Raw genomic sequence first — 18,100 nt, 5'->3', positions numbered from 1 at the left:
CATTTAAAGGGTCCTCTGGGGATCAAAGTAATCCATGGGGCCCTGTGAATGGAGGCGAAGGACTCTGGCAGGATACACTGTTATCAAATAAAATCCAAACACGCTGGTGAGCTCACATGAACTGTTATTTCCTTTAATAATGCAAAGGTGTAAACTTCATCAAGGCCTTGCTGATTATCTGCACAACAACGTTAGCATTCTTATTAGTAGAAAAACGTGATCCAAACCTGCCGTATAAATACTCCAAAAATGAGCAGAGAAGCCCTGTGGCGTGTGGAACGTGGGCAGCGCTGAGCCAGGGCAGGGATGGCTGAGCGGGGTGGTGTGCGCGCCCTCCTGCAGAGGGAGCCGTCTCAGGGGCTGGGGGCCACAGCCACCATGAGAGGGGGGGTGTGCCCAAATGCTGCCACCCCCGAAGGGCATTCCTTACAAACCAGGGGCCTGTCTGAATGGGTCCAACGCAAGGACCCCAGCTGGGGTCTGCCTGGCCCAGAATAAGCCGAGGAGACAGGTTCATGGATGTCAGGCTTTCCCACACTTTGGGCCCGATCCCCGCAGTCCCTTCAGAAACACTGGCTCGGGCCCTCGCCTATAGGACTGGGATGGGCTCTCCTGGGAGAATATGTGACTTCCGCCCAAGATGATATCAAGAGGGGGGCCCAGCGATGGGTCACTGTGCGAGGACCATCTCGTCCTCCTTTGCCCTCGGGATGGCGCTGGGATTCTACGCTGGGCCCGGAGGCATGTGTGCCTCTCTGCAATCCTCTCCTTGTGTCTAAGAGCCGTGTCTGCTCCTGCTGCCCCGGTGGGGCTGGAGGTGGAGGACCCCGGGGAGAGAGGTTTGCGGCGGGGCTGCAGGCCGACGGGGCTGGGGCGAGAGGCACTGCCCGGCCTCACTGACGGGCAGCGTGGGGCCTCCGGTGTCTGCACGTGACCCTCTAAACTGCCAGTGCCGAGGACACAGGACTGTTTGTGCCCAGCGACTTGGGCAGTGTCGCCCCGAAGATCATAGGATCACAGTTGGTTTCCCAAAGGGAAAGGCTAGTCTTTGAACGTTAAAAAACAACAACAGAACTAAAAAATGAAGGAACCAAACAGAACAAAAATCAAACTTCTGTGGAGATGCTCAGAGATGAGACATGTGAAATGGTACGCGACCACAAGAAGGACCCCTGAGCACAGACACTGATGCTACTGAACAGGAATCTCCACGGGGACTGTAACGAACACATCCCACTTCCTCTCGTGGGCACGTGGGGGATGGGGTGTACCCCCAACAACAGAGGAGCAGCTGGCTTCCACCAAAATTTGAAACACGTCACTGAAGCCACTGACAGATGTGGTGGTGGCGGGGGGTGGGCTTAGGGACACTCTGGAAATGGGACTGGCTGGCTGATGGGGTGGCGGTGGGGCTCAGGTTAGGGACACTCTAGAAATGGGGCAGGCTGGCTGAGTTCTGATTCATCGACGCTCAGGACTCGCCCCACCTTCAGCTCCACTGAGCGTGTGTGGGGAGGGGTTGTGACTCAGGCCAGGCTTAAAGCAGATGCTTCCAACCTGGGGGACTGTCACTTAGGCAATAGGGTGGGTCACAGTTGGACCACATCTGCTGAGACACGAGGTCCATGGCTGATCTTTAGCCAGGCAGCAGAAGTCACCCCGAATGGGAGACATGACTTTCCAGAGCCCACAGGTGCTGGGCACATCCTAAACAGCGCCTGGTGCTGGTTATACTACCAGGACCAAAGCGCCTCCCAGAATGTGGGATCAGCCCCAGAAAACACCTGACTAAGTCGGAGTTCTTCCGCTGTCTGGGCAACATGGCAACTGAACGGTGCCCATCTGGCCAGCAAAATGCTCTGGTGGATTGCAGCGGGCTTACCATGGGCACTGAATGCAAGCAAAGCCAACTGCTGACTGCAGGGCAGAGGAGGCGCACGGGGTTAGAGTGGGGACGCGGGTGGCTTTAACTATCTGATGCGAGCTTTAGAGGGCACCTAGAAACCTTCCTCTGCTACATCATCTTCAGTTAAGAACCAAACTGCGACCAGTAGCAGCCATGTAAAGACTTGTCTGTAAGTTTTTACAGACAAGGTTTTTACGTGTAAAAACCTAGCGTAATGGTTTTTATATATATACAGGGTCTAAAGAAAAGAGCTCCCAACATTTTCATACTCTGCGGAAAAAAGGGGCAAACTTCGTAGGAAGTGGCGCAAACGTTATCTGTGGGTGGGAATAACATGTCTGGAGGTCCAGCTTGTTTCCAACCGCCAAACCTTCCTCTTCCACAGAGAGCTTGTTGGCGTGGCCGTGGCAGTCCTGATAGATTCTTCCAAAGGAGGGGGGCACTGATCATTCTCATAGGAACTGGGCTTTTAAGCAAATTTAAATTTTCGTGTGTGTGTGTTCAAGTTCCTAACAGAGCAAGAGAAGAGTCACTGCAGAGAAAAGCAATGAGACAAAGGTGTAGGATGCGGAGGAGCCTCCCAAGGTCGCTGCAGGTGCCAAGCAATGGGTCCCCAGAGAGAATGTGGTTGTTTAAAAACAAATGTGGCAGTGGGGATGTCCCAGTGACGTCCAAGGTGGTATATGCGACGACAGACACAGGGAGGGGAGGGGGAAGGAGGAAAGAGGAGGAAGAGACAGAAACAGAGGAAAAAAATAGATAAAAAGAAAAAAAAATTAGGTCAAATACAGAGAATGCAAGAATCCAAGGTTAATTCAACTTCGTAAATTAAGCTGACAAAGGTTAGAGAACTGAGTTCAGTGCGGTATTATCACCATAAGGCCAGTTCTGCAGCTCAGCAAGGCCACAAGCAGCACAGCAGGGTGAATTCAGGGGTTAGGGGTCAGCGAGCAAATGAAATTCAAGTGAGAGAACAGAAGCCTCCACGGTCAAGTACAGGAGTCTGATTAGGAAAGTGTTACCTTTGATAAGGGAGGTCAGGAGCCTTCAGGTCTCCAGAGTTTTTGACACATGGGGACAGAAATGTATCTGATCACTGGTCTGTGCGCATCAAACTGAGCACAGGGACGGGGCTGACTTCTCAGCAAAACATCGGCCTCCTCTTCCTGCAGCAAAAGCCCACCCCACGCCTGGCGGTCTTAAAGGGGACCTAGTTCTGTGCCTCTCACCTCCAGCGCCCGCTGACCACAGAATTCCACCATCAACGTGCAGCTCGTAATTCAGAGGCGTGATCCGCAGGTCCCAGAGGAGGAGTCTTAACCAGGCAAGCTCTTGCTAAGACCTGTGCAGTAGAGCCTGGAGCCCTGGTGGGCGAGGTGAGCAGCCCGTCCTCTCCGTTAACGGGGCAGCTGGGAGATTAGCCAGAAGGGCTCTGATCACGCCATGGGCAGGACTCCCCAGAATTTCTGTATCTGAAACGCAGTGGCCCCAACTTCTCCAACCCCAGGAGCTGATGCCGCTGGCAGTACCCCATCTGGGGACCCAGCGTGTTGGAATCACCACCTACGGAGGCTTACCCGAGGAAATAGATGTCAGCAGGACTGTTTCACTGCAAAGGAATCACTCGGGCTTCTCACTCCCCGAGCTCCTAAGTGCCCCGTAAGAGCCGAGCGGATCTGGACACGCCCACCAGACTGTCGATATCAGGGAAAAACTGACCCAAGAATGCAGAGACAGAAAGGGCAGAGGACAGACAGGGCACCTCTGTTTGGAGAGCCTGCACATCAGTGAGGAGACCATCGCTTGCAGTCACACCCAGATACCACGGCGTCATCACTGACCACGTGGCCAGTGTCTGCAGAGACACGCCCGCCCTAGCCTGTGCTGAGGGGTCTCCCTGCCAACACGGAGGGGAGGACCATGGATGCGTCTCATCTGTGGCCGCCAACTCCCTGGGGGCCTGCACACGTCTCTCAGACACACACACACACACTCACGCACAACCAACCATCGGGGGATCACACACTGATCTCATTTTGCGCCTACTCAACTAACCCACTGCCACACACACAGCCCTGTGTCACTACTGTGACATGTCCCTTCTGGCCTCTCTCCCCCTGGGATGAGCGATCATGACCACTGAGCTGAGAGCTAGGGGGCAAGCACTCTGGACAGGACAGACAGGATGGCGGCCAAAGAAAGGCCACCAGGAGGTTGGGGCATCTTCCTATCAAACTTGGATGCTGCCCAGAGTTTTTGGGGCTCCCTCTACTAAGCTGCAGTTGTATGTTCTGTGCCCGCCTCTCCTGCTTGTGGTCAGTATGTGGCTGGTCAGGAAAGCAGAGAGGGACGATGAAGATCTCTTTCTGCTCCATGGGGTTTGGTCAATGAGGAGTCTGGCCATCAGCAGCAAGGTAGCTGGGCCAGGAAGCACAACTCTCACTTTATTCCCGCACTTGAGTTGGTCCCTGATCCCTAGAGATGGATCTGCATCTCTTGGAAGGGATGCATCTCCCATCCTGGTCTCTAGCAGACTGGACTGCCTTTCACAGATGGGGGTTTCCAGCACCTACATTCTCCACTTGATCTTTTTCAAGTGGCTCCATTTAATCTTTGTTTCAATTGTGAGGCCCTTGGCAGAGGGGATTTTTAACTAACTGGGCACCATCTGTTCCTTCTCTTGGGCTCCCCACAGAGAAGAGAATTTGGACCACGGTGGTGCAGGTAAGCAAGCATCAGACAGAAAGCGCTTAAAAACAGGTTCGTGGGCCTTGTATGAAATGGTAGATAGCAGATAAGATCTCAGAAAAGGATCCTTCCTCAATCAGCATCCAAAGCTTGGCTAGAGCTGGGGCCTTTCCCACCTGAGGGGTTCCCACGGACTGGCTTACCATCAGTCCTCCAAGGCTGATGGACGACACAGGACCTTCACCCAGGATGCTTGCCCAAGCCTTCCTGGGGGTCCAGTCCAGCTCAACCTACTGCACAGCTCGGTACAAAGCAAAACTAAGCTCTGCATGGGCAACCAATCATGAGGATGGCTGTAAGCAAGCGAGTTGTCAGGGGCTATTCAGGCACATTAGGAGGTGCAGTGCTTGTGCATTAATTCAAAGCAGGAAACTCACAGAAAGCAGAGGGGTCATACCTGGGATGGCTGTGGGCTGGGCTGAGGTCCTGAACACAAAGTGCGCCGCCTTGGACTTGCCCTGCTGGTTCTCGGCCACCACATAGACCTCGTACTCAGCATTCCAGTCCAGGGACTTGAGCATGATGTGGTCACTGCCAGATGGGAGCCTGATCTCTGGTTTCCACTCGGAGGAGAGCTTCTGGGAGAAACCGGCAAGAAAGATACGAGACACCAGCAAGCTTTAGGTGAAACAGCTGGTAAGACCAGCCAACAGGAGGAATGTGAGGGAGTCACTAAATACTGGGGCAAAACGAAAATAAAAACCAGAGATATGGGGCATAGCTTTTATTACCAGCTTGAAAAATCTGAAGGCAAATGATCCCGCAGGTCAGAAGGTCAACCTTGGGGGCTTGCAAATAAGAACAGTGGCAGATTCCCAGTGTGGCATGGGGTCAACCCTTTAATGCCCCGTCCATTACCTTGAGGGCGTGCAGGGACCCAGGCTACGCTCTGGAATGCTGGCACATAGCGTAAGGACGCATGTCTGCTCAGCCACTCAGTGGTGACTGACTCTTTGCAACCCTACGACTGGAGCCTCCCAGGCTCCTCTGTCCATAGGATTCTCCAGGCAAGAATACTGGAATGGGTTGCCATGCCCTCCTCCAGGGGATTTTCCTGACCCAGGGATTGAACCCGAGGTTCTTAGGCCTCCTTCCACTGGCAGGCGGGAAGCCCTATCCTAACGGTGATGTAGAGGATGATCCAACAACTGTGACTCTTGTCCTGTTTTAGAATGTGGGTCACACTCAGGTGTGTGCTCACCTCTCTGACACGGGGACACAGCACAGATTCCACTTTTATTAAAAGCATTAAAAACTATCAGTTACAGAGCACCCGCTGTATGCCAGGGCCTGGACTGAAGGCTTTCTGCACATTTTCTCACTGCATCCCCACAACAAACCTGCGAGGGCTTAGGCCAGGCCCTCACTAAAGCTGATGATGGGGAACGGGGGGAGAGAACGGGTGACTTCCCAAAGCCACAGAGGCAATCGAGTTGCGGGCAAGTGCCTCTGGGCCCAAGTGGGGATGTATCCTCTCACAGGAGGGAGCGCAACACACATATGCTGCAGGGAACAGGGTCTCTCTATTCCATGCAGTGTGAGCTGGTCTCTGAGGCTGCAGCTGGAGGTGTTGCTGGAGGGGCTGCTGTCATGGCCTGTAGTGGCCAGCAGAGCACTCCCAGGACATAATTTCAGGCACAAAGCTGGAGTTAGAGGGGCCCCCCCTTGGCTCGAACGTTCTTTCCAGTCCTATCCTACACATCTGCCGGTGAATTTGTTCTGGGTGGGAGGGCTTGACACATGTCTACTGGATGATGGGCTGTTCCTGAAAAGAGCAGAACACACTAGCAGTGTCCTCTGGAAGGTGAGCTAGCCTATGGCTGAGGCTGGAGGAAGTTACATTACAGGAAAGCCAGCCATCTTCCAGGCAAAATGCTTTGTATCAGCCAGAGAGATGCCTTTAGGGTCGTGATAGCACACGTGTCGTGGCCATGATAGTGTGGGGAAATGCTGGGAGAGGGGCTCACAACCTCTGAGTCTAATAGAAAGCCAGACTACCTTCACAGGGCTCTAAGTTAGCTCCTGCGAGAGTGAGCATGTGTCCCATTTTAATGTAAAACAAAGAAATTCAGCTCTTTGTCTTTTGTCTTCTTTCTCTGAAAGGCTTCTTTCCTTGGCAAACATCATTGCAAAAGAGATGGACAGAATCTAAAGCAAATATTATGTTACATAATAAATATTAATAATGTATAATAATCAAAATATTTAGCAACAGTTGGGATTTCGAAGTGAAAGAGAGAGGATGGTTAAGGTTGTCAAAACGTAACATATCCCAGTGTTTTGCCCGGCTGTCTTTTTAAAGCAGACCTGCCCAGCACTGCCAGAATGACCCTCCTGAACATTGACATTCGATGGGGCCTCACACGGCGGTATTTCCTGACCCAGCCTGCATGGTAGCAGTGGTTATTAGTTACCGAGTATAGAGTTTTCCCAGTGTCAGGCAAGTCTCAGGTTCTTTGCTTGTACTCTAATAACCAAGCTTTACAACAACTTGATAAGCCATCCCCCTTTTACCAATGGAGAAATGGAGGTGATGGACCATTGGGTGACCTACTCGGGGTACAGGCTACTAAGTGGTAAGGTTGGAACTGGATTCCATGTCTGTCTGGGCCTCATCAGCCCAACAAATGCCAGAGGCATCCCCCCACCACACTGTCCGCTTCCAGCGGTTTCCATGGGGCCAGCTACTTGGTACTTGTATCCTATTCCACATCGAGGAAGTTACAGGGACCTCTCAGCCAGTGATGCCTCTGGGCCGGGCCTTACAGAGGTCAACTGAGGTTCCTAACCCCATATCAGGCTCCAACCTGGCTTCGCAATGAAGTAGGAGGGGGCTGAGTGACTGACAGGTGGCCCAGCAGCTAGGAGGTGTTCCCAGGGTGCGGTGGGGGGCTCTGTACTGACTCTCTGCAAACCTAACCAGGTTAGGGCTTCCACCAGGTTAGGGCTTTGATCAGTAGGGGTTGATCAAAAGGCAGAGACGGAGTTAAGTCAAACTTTTTGGAAAAAGCCTTTCTTGGGTGCTATTTGAAGAAAAAAAACTCCACTCAGGTTATTTTCTACTGTTAAGAAATCCTAGAAAGAGGCTATCTGCAATGCTCAGATGCTGTCTCTAAATCTCCAAGCAATCGGTTATGGTTGGTGATGGCCAAGTATCATTCTAAGACCAAAAAAAAGAGGGGTGATTTTCAGTTTGGGCGCTGGGGATGAAAGGTGGAATGTCAGAAATCTCTGATGGGCAATGGGCAAACCAGGAAGAGAAAAGGCTAGGGCCAAGCTCATGGGTAGCGGCACAACCACAGGTCGAGTGGGCTACACTAGAGTGGAGGGAAGCTGAGGGAAGGAGACGGTTTAGGAGCTGAGGCAGCCCAGGCCAGGGGGCTTAGAGCCCCGTCTCTTCAGTCAGACAGACTTGGATTCAAACCCTGGCTGCCTGACTGTGTGAGTCATGTGGTCACTAACTGCATAAACCTCATTCACTTCCTCTGTAAAGTGAGGATAACTGTTGAGACCAACTTCTTAGGGTCCTTGGGGGGAGAAAATGCATGTGATCACGGGCCCACATGCTTGGCCCATAAGGCACTTTATCCAAGTGTGTTCCAAGGTATCAGTATGTTATTTGCAAAAAAGTACTGAATGATGGGAAAATAACTTTGCAGAAAAACCTAGAAAGCAGAAAAATCAGTCATGGGTGGGTTTATCATTCCCAAAATCATTCTAGAGGTTTTATAATGGTCTCAGTGTGTGTGTCCATTCTATATATCGCACGTGTGTGCATGCATGCTCAGTGATGTCCCACTCTTTGTGACCGCAGTGGACTGTGGTCTGCCAGGCTCCTTTGTCCCTGGAATTTTCCAGGCAAGAATCCTGGAGTGGGTTGCCATTTTCTACTCCAGGAGCTGTTCCCAACCTGAGGGTTGAACCACCCTTGTTTCCTGTGCATCTCCTGCATTGCAGGCTGATTGTTTGCCACTGAGCCACCGGGGAGGCCCCATATATAGCACAGTGAACTATATTCAACACCATATGATAAGCCATATAGAAAAGAATATAAAAAAGGAATGCATACATGTGTAACCGAATCACTTTGCTGCACAGAAGCAATTAACACAACATTGCAAATCAACTATACATCATTAAAAAAATAGAGAATTGAAAAAAAAAATAAAATGGTCTCAGTGTGGATATGACCTAAAGGCTGTAAGTCAGTCTTTGAATTTAAAACCCTAACCTGGGCCCATGAGCCACCTGCCGGGCACATGGGCTGCCCTGCCCCCTTGCTCTAAAGACACTGTTGGTCCAGCAGGGCGGGTGTTAGGGTTGTGGGTTGCAAGAAACCCGGGAAGGAGGCTACTCACCGCTCGGTATTTGACCAGGTAGTGTCGGATGGGGGAGCCGCCGTCGTCTTGCTTGATCACCTTCACCTTAATAGAGTTTCCATCCTCTCCCATCTGCCCTTCGAGCTTAGGTGCACTGGGTTCCCCTGAAACAGCCAGGGAATTCACATGACATTTTCATCCACACAATGAAAATCCAGTCCATCAAAATGAGATGCAGTGATGGAGTGGGGCTGGACTCTTGATTTCTCAGCAATTCACATGGTTCAAAAGCAAAACATGTAAAACTCTAAATTCCAGTTAGATGCCTCAGTCTTGACCCAAACTGAGAACGCCTTTCGAAAATGTTCTGGGAAACCACCCTCCCTCCTAGTATAGTCCTTTCACCATTTTAAAGAGAGGATTTTTTTTTTTTTTTTTGGTCTGTCTCTTCCTAGTGCTTGCATTTTCTGTTAGCTGCTCCTACAACTGCAGATTTAACTTTTATATAAACCTGGTACATTTTAAGGAACAGCCTGAAATATGGGAAAATGTAGGCATTTAAGGAGAAAAATACCCATAAAATAAGTTTTCAAAGCAGCCTATTATTTTTTCCCTGGGATATATGATCTATTCGAGGGGTTGTGAGCAGCTTTTGCATGAATTAAATTTTATGACTTAGAGTCATTAAAAAAAAATAACAGGTTTCCACTTGTGATTAAGTAAAGCATGATTTGCCATAGGCAAGTTTCCTGTAAGCATTCTGCACTTGGGGCTCAACTGCCTTGGTGATAATCCTTGGTGCCTTGTATTAATGGAACGTTCATTAAAGTCTTTTGTGAGAAGAGAGAGGGGAAAAAAATGTCTTCAGCATTTCTCAACAGAAAAAAATGTCGATGTTTCTCTATTTTTTGCAGTAACATTGTGAATCCAGGTTGAGAAGAAAGATGAGCTTGTATGTGACCAATTCTGAGGGCTGGGATGGTTCTCCTGTAAGATGCTAATTTATTTTAAGAGAAACTATTTCATTAGTATATGTTGAAAGCCATGAGATGACAGAACGTCTGTTATAAAAAGTTAAAATGAAGATTTCAAACACCTGGGACCCTGGCGCTTCTGGTGGAAACCATCTCTTGTATCTATTTCATGACTTCAGACAGAAGATTTGCAAAGCCTATAAAACAGTTACCTTCTGGGTGGGTGGTCCTGGCTTGTTCTCTGGAAGACAGAATCTCAGATATGGGACAGAAGAGCCGGGGGAGGCTTGTCACCAGGTTTTGGACCTCATCACCCACAAGTATGTTGCTTGGTAAGGCCAGCCCACCCCACCCAACTCACTCAGTTGCGCTGGGAACCTCATGATGGCCGCGGGGGCTGCTTTTCCCTTTGAGACCAGGAGGAACCAGAGGCAAAACTGACGAGAGCCCTGCTACTCGGTCTGGGTGGGCCCCTGGCACACCCCCTGGATTGCAAGGTGCCCCTGTACTGGCCATGGGGCTACAAAAAGCGGCAACAGGGAGGCTGTGTAATCTTAATGCCTGTGGGATAAAGTATTTACGAAAAGTTGTGCTTATGACTGGCCTCCTTTAATCAGTGACTCAGGAAAAAGAAAAACAAAAAGATAAATGGGCTTCAGATAGACTTGTCTTGTTTTTACACCACTGTCTAGCCACCAGCAGCAATTACTCAGTGGAAAATACTTGGAAATTCTGTTTAGATAATGTCTAAGTGTGCACGCTTTTCTAATTCTTTTGGACCATTATACATCTTAGACAATAATTAATTATGCCTTATGCCCCATCAGACATATCCAGTGCTAAAAAGAAACTCCAAGTGAAATCTATTTTAGAGTAGGGAAGGAAGTCTGTGTAGATTCACCAATGCTGAACAATGAAGCAGGAGGTGCGGAAGAACATTACAAATTCTACTCTCTCACTGAACTGGGGTGACCACCGCATGCTGGTTAGCCTGTGGCTTTCCAGGCGCTAGCAGTGCAAGTCCTTTACCCTGGACAAACCCTTAGTCCCAGGTGAAACGGGATGTTGGTAACCCTGGGCTGAATGAAGACTCACATCAATTGTAATAACTTTCTGGATTCAGAATTGCAACACTGACTCTGTGATTAATGATCTCTTTGCCTGAAGAGGGAGAGGAGGAGGTGGCATCAGTGGCCCTTCCAACACACCCACCAGGCAAGGACCTGTCGCTCCCCCGAGACCTCCCAGGAAGGGAAATAGAGATTATTCCACTGGGGCTGCTCTGCTGCCGTGAAGATACCTTTAGAACTGAATGCTACAGAGGCCACAGCAGAGCCCAGGGGGTTTAGTAGCCACCACCTCAGTCTCCAGGTTTGCAAAACACCAGATGCCCCCAAGGGTTCCTTCTTATTCTGACATCACTGTAACGGTCACTGTGCTAGGACAAGCTCTCAGAGCACCCTGGCTGTGTTCATGATGCTGTAAAACATAGGACACCAAATCTGGGATGCACAGTGAATTTTAGGGAAATGCGCCCCAAGATAAACAATTCAATATCTCCTTGCCACAAAATTGCCCATTTTTCTACAAATTAAAAAAAAAAGTCATTTCAAAAATTCCTGTCTTTGAAAAAACAGACCCTAAGAATCTTCAAAGATATGTGAACAAAAATCTCGCCAAGGAAACCTTGTGAAAACCAAAAGCCCTAATTACCTGCTCTTATGTTTGGATTTGCTTCAGAAAAAAAATATAGACGGAATCACAGAGAAATCACTCAAAACTATACCATGGAACACAATTCTAACATCTACAGAAGTTAGAACACTATAATTTGCCATCATTTTATTTGAGTGACTACCATGGAACTCTGATATGTATTGCTTTCTCATAGAATTCAAGACATTTTATATCATATCATATCATGTATGTATTTTTTTACTTTTTGGCTATACCACACGGCCCGTGGGATCTCGGCTCCCTGACCAGGGATCTAATGTGGTTAGATCTAACCCTGCCGTGGAAGCACGGAGTCTTAACCACTGGACCGACAGGGACGTTCCTATATTATATCATTTAGAGTGCTTTAAAGATGATTTATTCACCAAATGCACATTCAGTATCTATTAGGTACCATGTAGTCCATTAGGCGTTTGAGTTTCAATGGTGATTAAAACAAGATTTTGTTTGCTAAGTGAAAAAACTTACTCAATTCTTATTCAGTTCTTTGAATTGTGGGGCCCTTGTACAGAAATCTAATTTTTCCTATGATGGTGTTTCTAAAGGAAGATCCTATTGGACTAATATCATAGAGATTATGACTAACTTTATGGCCATGCAATTGCTGTCAGTACACACAGATGTGGAAAGAGTGATATTTGTTTAATCAGTTGCCTTATTCATCTTCAAATGTTCACTGGGAGCCAATATTTTTAAAGATTAGAAATGGGGTGAAAGAAATGATTTCCTAAGCTCTCTGCAAAGAGAATGTTCCAGCCCTGCCTGATGAGGGATGCCAAAGAAACGGGCCTGCATTCAGGAGACTGGCTGCTTTATTGAACACATTAAGAGAGGAAATTATTTAGAGGGTCCCAACATAGCAGCAGCAGCAGCAGCAGCAGCAGCAGCAGCAACATGCACTCTGTTCCGAGATGGATGCTCTGATTGAAATCATTATGGGTAATTTCAGCAAAACCAATATTGTAATTATTTGTAAATGTTGGTTTGCAATTCAGCAGCAATCGGCAGGTGGCTCTGAGAAAACCCCTGGGGTTAATTATACCCTCTGAGTTTAGCTTTAACCGTGAGTCAAATTTTTTTCCCCAAATATTTTATGTAAAGACTAAAACAGTGGTATTCGTAAAAATAAACCTTGTCGATAACAAACATAAAATATCAGGCAGTTCTGGTAGTTTCTAGAAGGATGCACATCATGTATGCAAGGAAAAAAAAAAAGAAAGAATGTACCAGAGAGACCACATACAGTCAAAAATATTCCTGGCAGGTCCTATAAATTCCCCTTAGAAACCATAATTGAGATGTGTATTTCTGGCCATGCAGATTGTAGGTTCTTCTTTATAATTACGGTGCTACTGGGCCCTAAAATCAGAGTCAGCTTCATGTCTTTCCCCGAGTCAGCAGAAGCCTTGGGATCAGCAAACTACTGCTGGATATCTGAATCCCACAACAAAAATTCTAGCAAGCCCAGGGCCTCTGAACAGCAATTGTGAATTTTGGAAGGAAAACAATATTCTACTTCTCACTCAAAGAGCTCAAGAACCGAGAGTTGTACATTCTGAATGGAACGCTAATTGGCTGACAGGCCTCCCTGAGACAGGCTGGACCTGGGTTCCCTCTTCACTGCCTTTGCTTTCTCTCTCATCAGGACCCCACAGGGGCTTCTGAGAAAACCCAATAATGGGCATAGGGCCTGCATTAGAACCTTTTACTATCAAATAAGATTGCCTGGCATTAACAACACTATTTGCTCTGCTTATCCTAATGCCTCTTCCCCCTTACTGATTATTTCTTATAAGTGATTTTAAAGTGTTGGTTTTAAGAAGTCCAAAACATATGATGCAGCCGATCTGATGCACCTCTTTGATTTTTCCAACTCAGGAATATTCACAATTACACCAAGAGGTCAGAAGTTTGAATGGGCCTTGGGGGGATCAGCAAATTACCAAAGGGAATCAGGATTAATTATTAGACCACTAATTCTCCTTCCTCAGACCAACCTCTTAGCCCTAATGTCAAACAGAACAATGTGATCTATACCACACACAATCCTGGAGCCTCAGAACCTCCCTGATGGTGCTTTGGCAGCAGACCTGGCCATTCTAGTCAGAGGTGGTTTTCTTATACCCGAAGAGTGGCCGGCAGTGCTTGGGCCGGCACCGATTTGTCTCAAGCACCGCTCCCCCAAACCAGGCCTTCGGAGGAAAGCATTCTTTTTCTCCTGAACACTTTTCTCCTAATTGTCAAGGATTCACTGCGCTAGTGTGGCCTGACCCTTCATCATCCTCGTCCCTGGCTCTGAGGAGTGCTGGGGTACAGAATGAGTGGTCATGGGTGTGGCCAACTCCCTCGTTTCTACAGAGAAAAGATGCTTGGCTCTCTGCGGCCATGCTCACGGAGGCACCCAGTCCACAAAGCTTTCCAGCGCGAGTTTTCTCAGGAATTGTGAATGAGTGCTGGGGGTAGGGTGGGGAGGCTTGGCGCTACCGAGGATAAGTTAAACAGCGATAAATGAACTCTGACAGACCGAACCACAGAAATACCAAATCCCTTCTCGTGGGTGTCATGAAAACACCAACAGATTAATTGATCAATTATCTTTGTTTCATCATCCTAAAAAGAAAATATGACTACGAAGGTATGGCTTGTGGTTATGGGGCTGATCCAGGCTGAGGAAGTTAAAGACAGAAATAACTGCCATCACCACCAATTAACTCGGCTCCTGCCTCCGAGGCCACAAGGGGGGTGGGGGTTGTGAACATCTCCAACATTAGTTCCTGGACGATAGGTGAGTTATGAAGAAGCATGAGGCTCCTGGGAGGTTTCAACCCTCCTCCTGGTAAACCCCAGGGAAATGGGCACTTTCCATGGCCCCCAGTCTCTGCCCACGGGATTCGGGCTGATATACATCACTGACTTGGTCCCTTCACGCTAGCTTTCTACCCTGGTAACCACCAGTGCAGGGAATCCTTGGGAATAAAGGCAATTAGAACAGAACCCCTCGTGAAAAGTCTATGTCGACCTGCCAGAGACCGTGGCAATCCAGACACACAGCTGTAAAAAATAAAGGAGGGGGTGGAAGGGATGGTTAGTGATGTTTTCAATCTAAGAAGGAAGAGTGGGTGTTAAAAGAGTTTAGTTCATCAGAATCAGCATTTCCTAGTACGAGTCAGTGTCAGTAGCTAAAGAAAAAAAGATCATTATAAATGGGTGGGGAGGGATCCATGCTCAAACATGCTGCACGCGGACGGGAGGGCGGGGAGGGTGCAGGGGGCGTCTCATCACACGCATGCTGGTGGGGAGGGGAGTCCCATTTACACAGAGTCCTCGGTAGCTGATGGAGTCACCAGAGGAAGCAGGCCCTGCAGTTATGTGATGCTGTGATAGTAGAAATAAACTTTGACATCAGGGGGCTCAAAGTTTTGCTTCCAGCAAACCCAGGCCTGTGCCCTTGGGCCATGCGTCTGCGCTTCCCTGTCATGGACCCTGCCTGCAGAACTCTGTGGGCTCAGGGTCCAAGTGACCCAGGGCTGGTGCTCAATGCCTGTGTTCATCTCTCCTCTTCTGGACAGAAACTGATGGTGTACAGGACATCCAGCATACATTAAACACATCCTAGGCAATTTGGCGGGGTGGTGGTGGAGGGTAGTGGACACTGAGTTTAATCATTTGTGGGTGTACAACCTACCCATTGCTCACTAAACCATTTTCATTAGGCCTAACTCACCTGAAACCCTTACTTAAGCCTAGAGGAACCATGCCTAACTAAGTTTTATTTCTCTCCCCTGTGAATTTTATTTGCTCCAGCCTCTCCATTCCCTTCCATTCTATTACTAAGGGCCATTTCCTGCTGTGTCTTGCTCATCTGAGTAACAGTCCTCTGCCTGCCCGCCTTGCAAAAAGCAGAAGAGGAGTGATTTGATGAGGGGGTGATCAGACTTTGGAATTCCACAGTCTCCCAGTGTTTTAGTACTGGCCACATTTCCTACTGACAGCTAAGACCACAGCTAAGGTGTGTTTCTAGGGCAGCTGCGAGGAACACCTTCAAGCATTTCTAGCCTCGCTTAAAATGTCTGCGAGAGATAGCTCCTCAGAGGTGTGAATTAGCTTCTATCTTGTGCTTCATTCTGAATCACAGCATTGCACAGAAATGACTAAACTTGGGTTTAAAGAAGAAACTATGGTTTCAATCCAGTTATCTGCTCATACTTCAGCTTCCAGGGGGAAGGTTCAGCATCTGAGCAGTCATCTCAAGTCTGAAAAGTGCCTTTCTCCCTTGAAACCACATTTTTGGAGTGGGACTGGGAGTTTAGACAATTGTAGGCTCCCAGCGTTTTTTCTTCTGCCTTAAGATTCACAGATCAAGGTAATTTTTAAAGCTAGGTCCAAGTTCTTAGCATAACAGAGGTTCCCTGACTTGGGGACCACATCTGGTACCATGCATGTGTGGTCAGTTTTGTCTGACTTTTTGAGACCCTGTGGAATGTAGACCACCAGGCTCTTCTGTCCATGGGATTTCTCAGGCAAGAATACTGGAGTGGATTGCCATTTCTTCCTCCAGGGGATCTTCCCGACCCAGAGATCGAACTGGCGGCTCCTGCGTTGGCAGGCAGATTCTTTCCCAGAGCCCACCTGGGACGCTTCAGGGACATCCCTCCTTTATTTCATATGATGTAAATGCTGAACATCCTCTTGTTTGAAAATGAGGACCCTCCCAACCAAGATCCTGTCCAGGAGTCTGACTGTAAATGGGACTGACTTGGGGCTCTGTGGCCATGCCCAGAGAGCTGAAGTCCTCACACGGGTCAGTGTGCAGGGTGACGGGTGCCACATACAGGGTTCACACACGTGGGGCGCACGGGACACAGGGCAGACCAGGGACAGGGCACATGCGAGACGAGCGGCTGATGGTCTTGTTTGTGTGGATGTCGCCCAATCAGCTCTCTGAGAAGCGAGGTCGCCGGGGACCCCTCGCATGCACGGGCACCCTGGGGGGTTACTGGTGTTAGTTTCGCTTTTGTGATCATCGCAGCCTATATGTGTCTCAGGTTGTGATGTGAAGTACACATTTCCAGTTAGGAGGGAATGGCACGCATGTGACTCCCAGGGCAGGTTTGAATGGGTGTTTGATTTTACTCGGGCGGAGCTGTGAGCAGAGGCTTCATTTTCCTGTCACGGTCATGGTAAGCAAGAAATGCATTTATAGGATTGTGACAGTCACAATATTAACGAATTATTTTGTCACTCCTTTGAGCTTAATTAGGCTATAAGTTTATTTCCTTCGCTGCAAGGGTCAATGGTATGCTTTTGAATTACATGGCGATCATCAGTCATGGTAATTGTTTTTTTTTTATTTTTTATTTTTTTTAGTCATGGTAATTGTTAAATGACTTTTGCTTTGATTTTTCTTTCCTCCTGCCTGGGGCGGGTGGCAGGTCACTTGCAAAGTGCTATCTTGGAGATTACAGCCAAACTGCTCTAATTCCAAATTCTTAAATCTCTCATTTCAGAAAGTCCTCAATCTGCATGAATTTTATGAAACACTCTCACTGGTTTCAAGCAAATACAACCTTTGTGATGGACATTTCTCTCTGTAGGTGTTCAATGTTATGTTTTCATGGAAATGTGACATTTTATAACAACTGTGCTTTGGAGAACTACTGGATAAAGTGAGATAACTATGCTATAAAGCTCACTTACAACATTACTTCCTGGGAAATAAAGTTTATGAACTATCTGGTAAAAATTCAAGGGTGCAAATTTGGCTGTGGTTAAAGTGATTTTACTGTAGCCAGATTTCTTGAAGCAAAACATTAAATTGAAGGCTGTCTTGGTATCAAATTGTCATCTAAAGGCTCCAAAGGTTGATGAATTTTGGATGTGCATTGAGAACAAGAGGAAATCTCTCAAATGAGTTCGCTTAGGAAATCCGAGACAGGAAGAAATGAGTGGGCCCTATGTGCCAGGCTGTGGTCCCAGATTTATTTCATGATTCAGAACAAAGAGTTTTACCTTCTGTTCACCAGCGTGGACGACATCATCAGCACCATGCAAGCCACATGACAAAGTCACATGATACGCACGCACATGATTGGTTGAAAGGAAAGTGGAGGAGATCACATGGAAAATACAAAAAAATTAAAAACTGATGTAAACAATGGGCAGGGAGAAAAATCAACAACAAAATCACAGACTAAATAAAAGGAGAAATTAAATTAAATTAGCAGCATATATAAGAAACATTGGGAGGGCAGTAAAACTGCCCAGAAATAGAAGACTATTAAATCATAAAGAGCATTTGGTTAACAACACCGATAAGCATTAGATACAGCTGCAACACTGCATATTAATACCACACCAAGGAGCATGGACACTTGTTTTGAAATGGGGAGTTGTCTCTGCCAGGACCCGGATGCCAA

The 18,100-nt window shown here is 48.0% G+C and overlaps 1 protein-coding gene across 2 annotated transcripts in view; it reads right to left on the bottom strand.

Annotated features, from left to right (window-relative positions):
• NCAM1 (neural cell adhesion molecule 1) overlaps positions 1-18,100 on the bottom strand; it is a 71,545-nt gene that overhangs the window by 11,714 nt on the left and 41,731 nt on the right. For both annotated transcript variants that reach the window (XM_068988382.1, XM_068988383.1), the window contains exons 12-13: positions 9,013-9,137; positions 5,052-5,229 (exon numbers count right to left, since the gene is read on the bottom strand). In XM_068988382.1, coding sequence (XP_068844483.1) covers positions 5,052-5,229; positions 9,013-9,137 — 303 coding nt within the window. The remainder of the gene's footprint in view (positions 1-5,051; positions 5,230-9,012; positions 9,138-18,100) is intronic.

This window comes from Capricornis sumatraensis, chromosome 16 (assembly GCF_032405125.1).
Source record: "Capricornis sumatraensis isolate serow.1 chromosome 16, serow.2, whole genome shotgun sequence".
NCBI lineage: Eukaryota > Metazoa > Chordata > Mammalia > Artiodactyla > Bovidae > Capricornis > Capricornis sumatraensis.
This window is presented reverse-complemented; position numbering and strand designations above follow the sequence as displayed.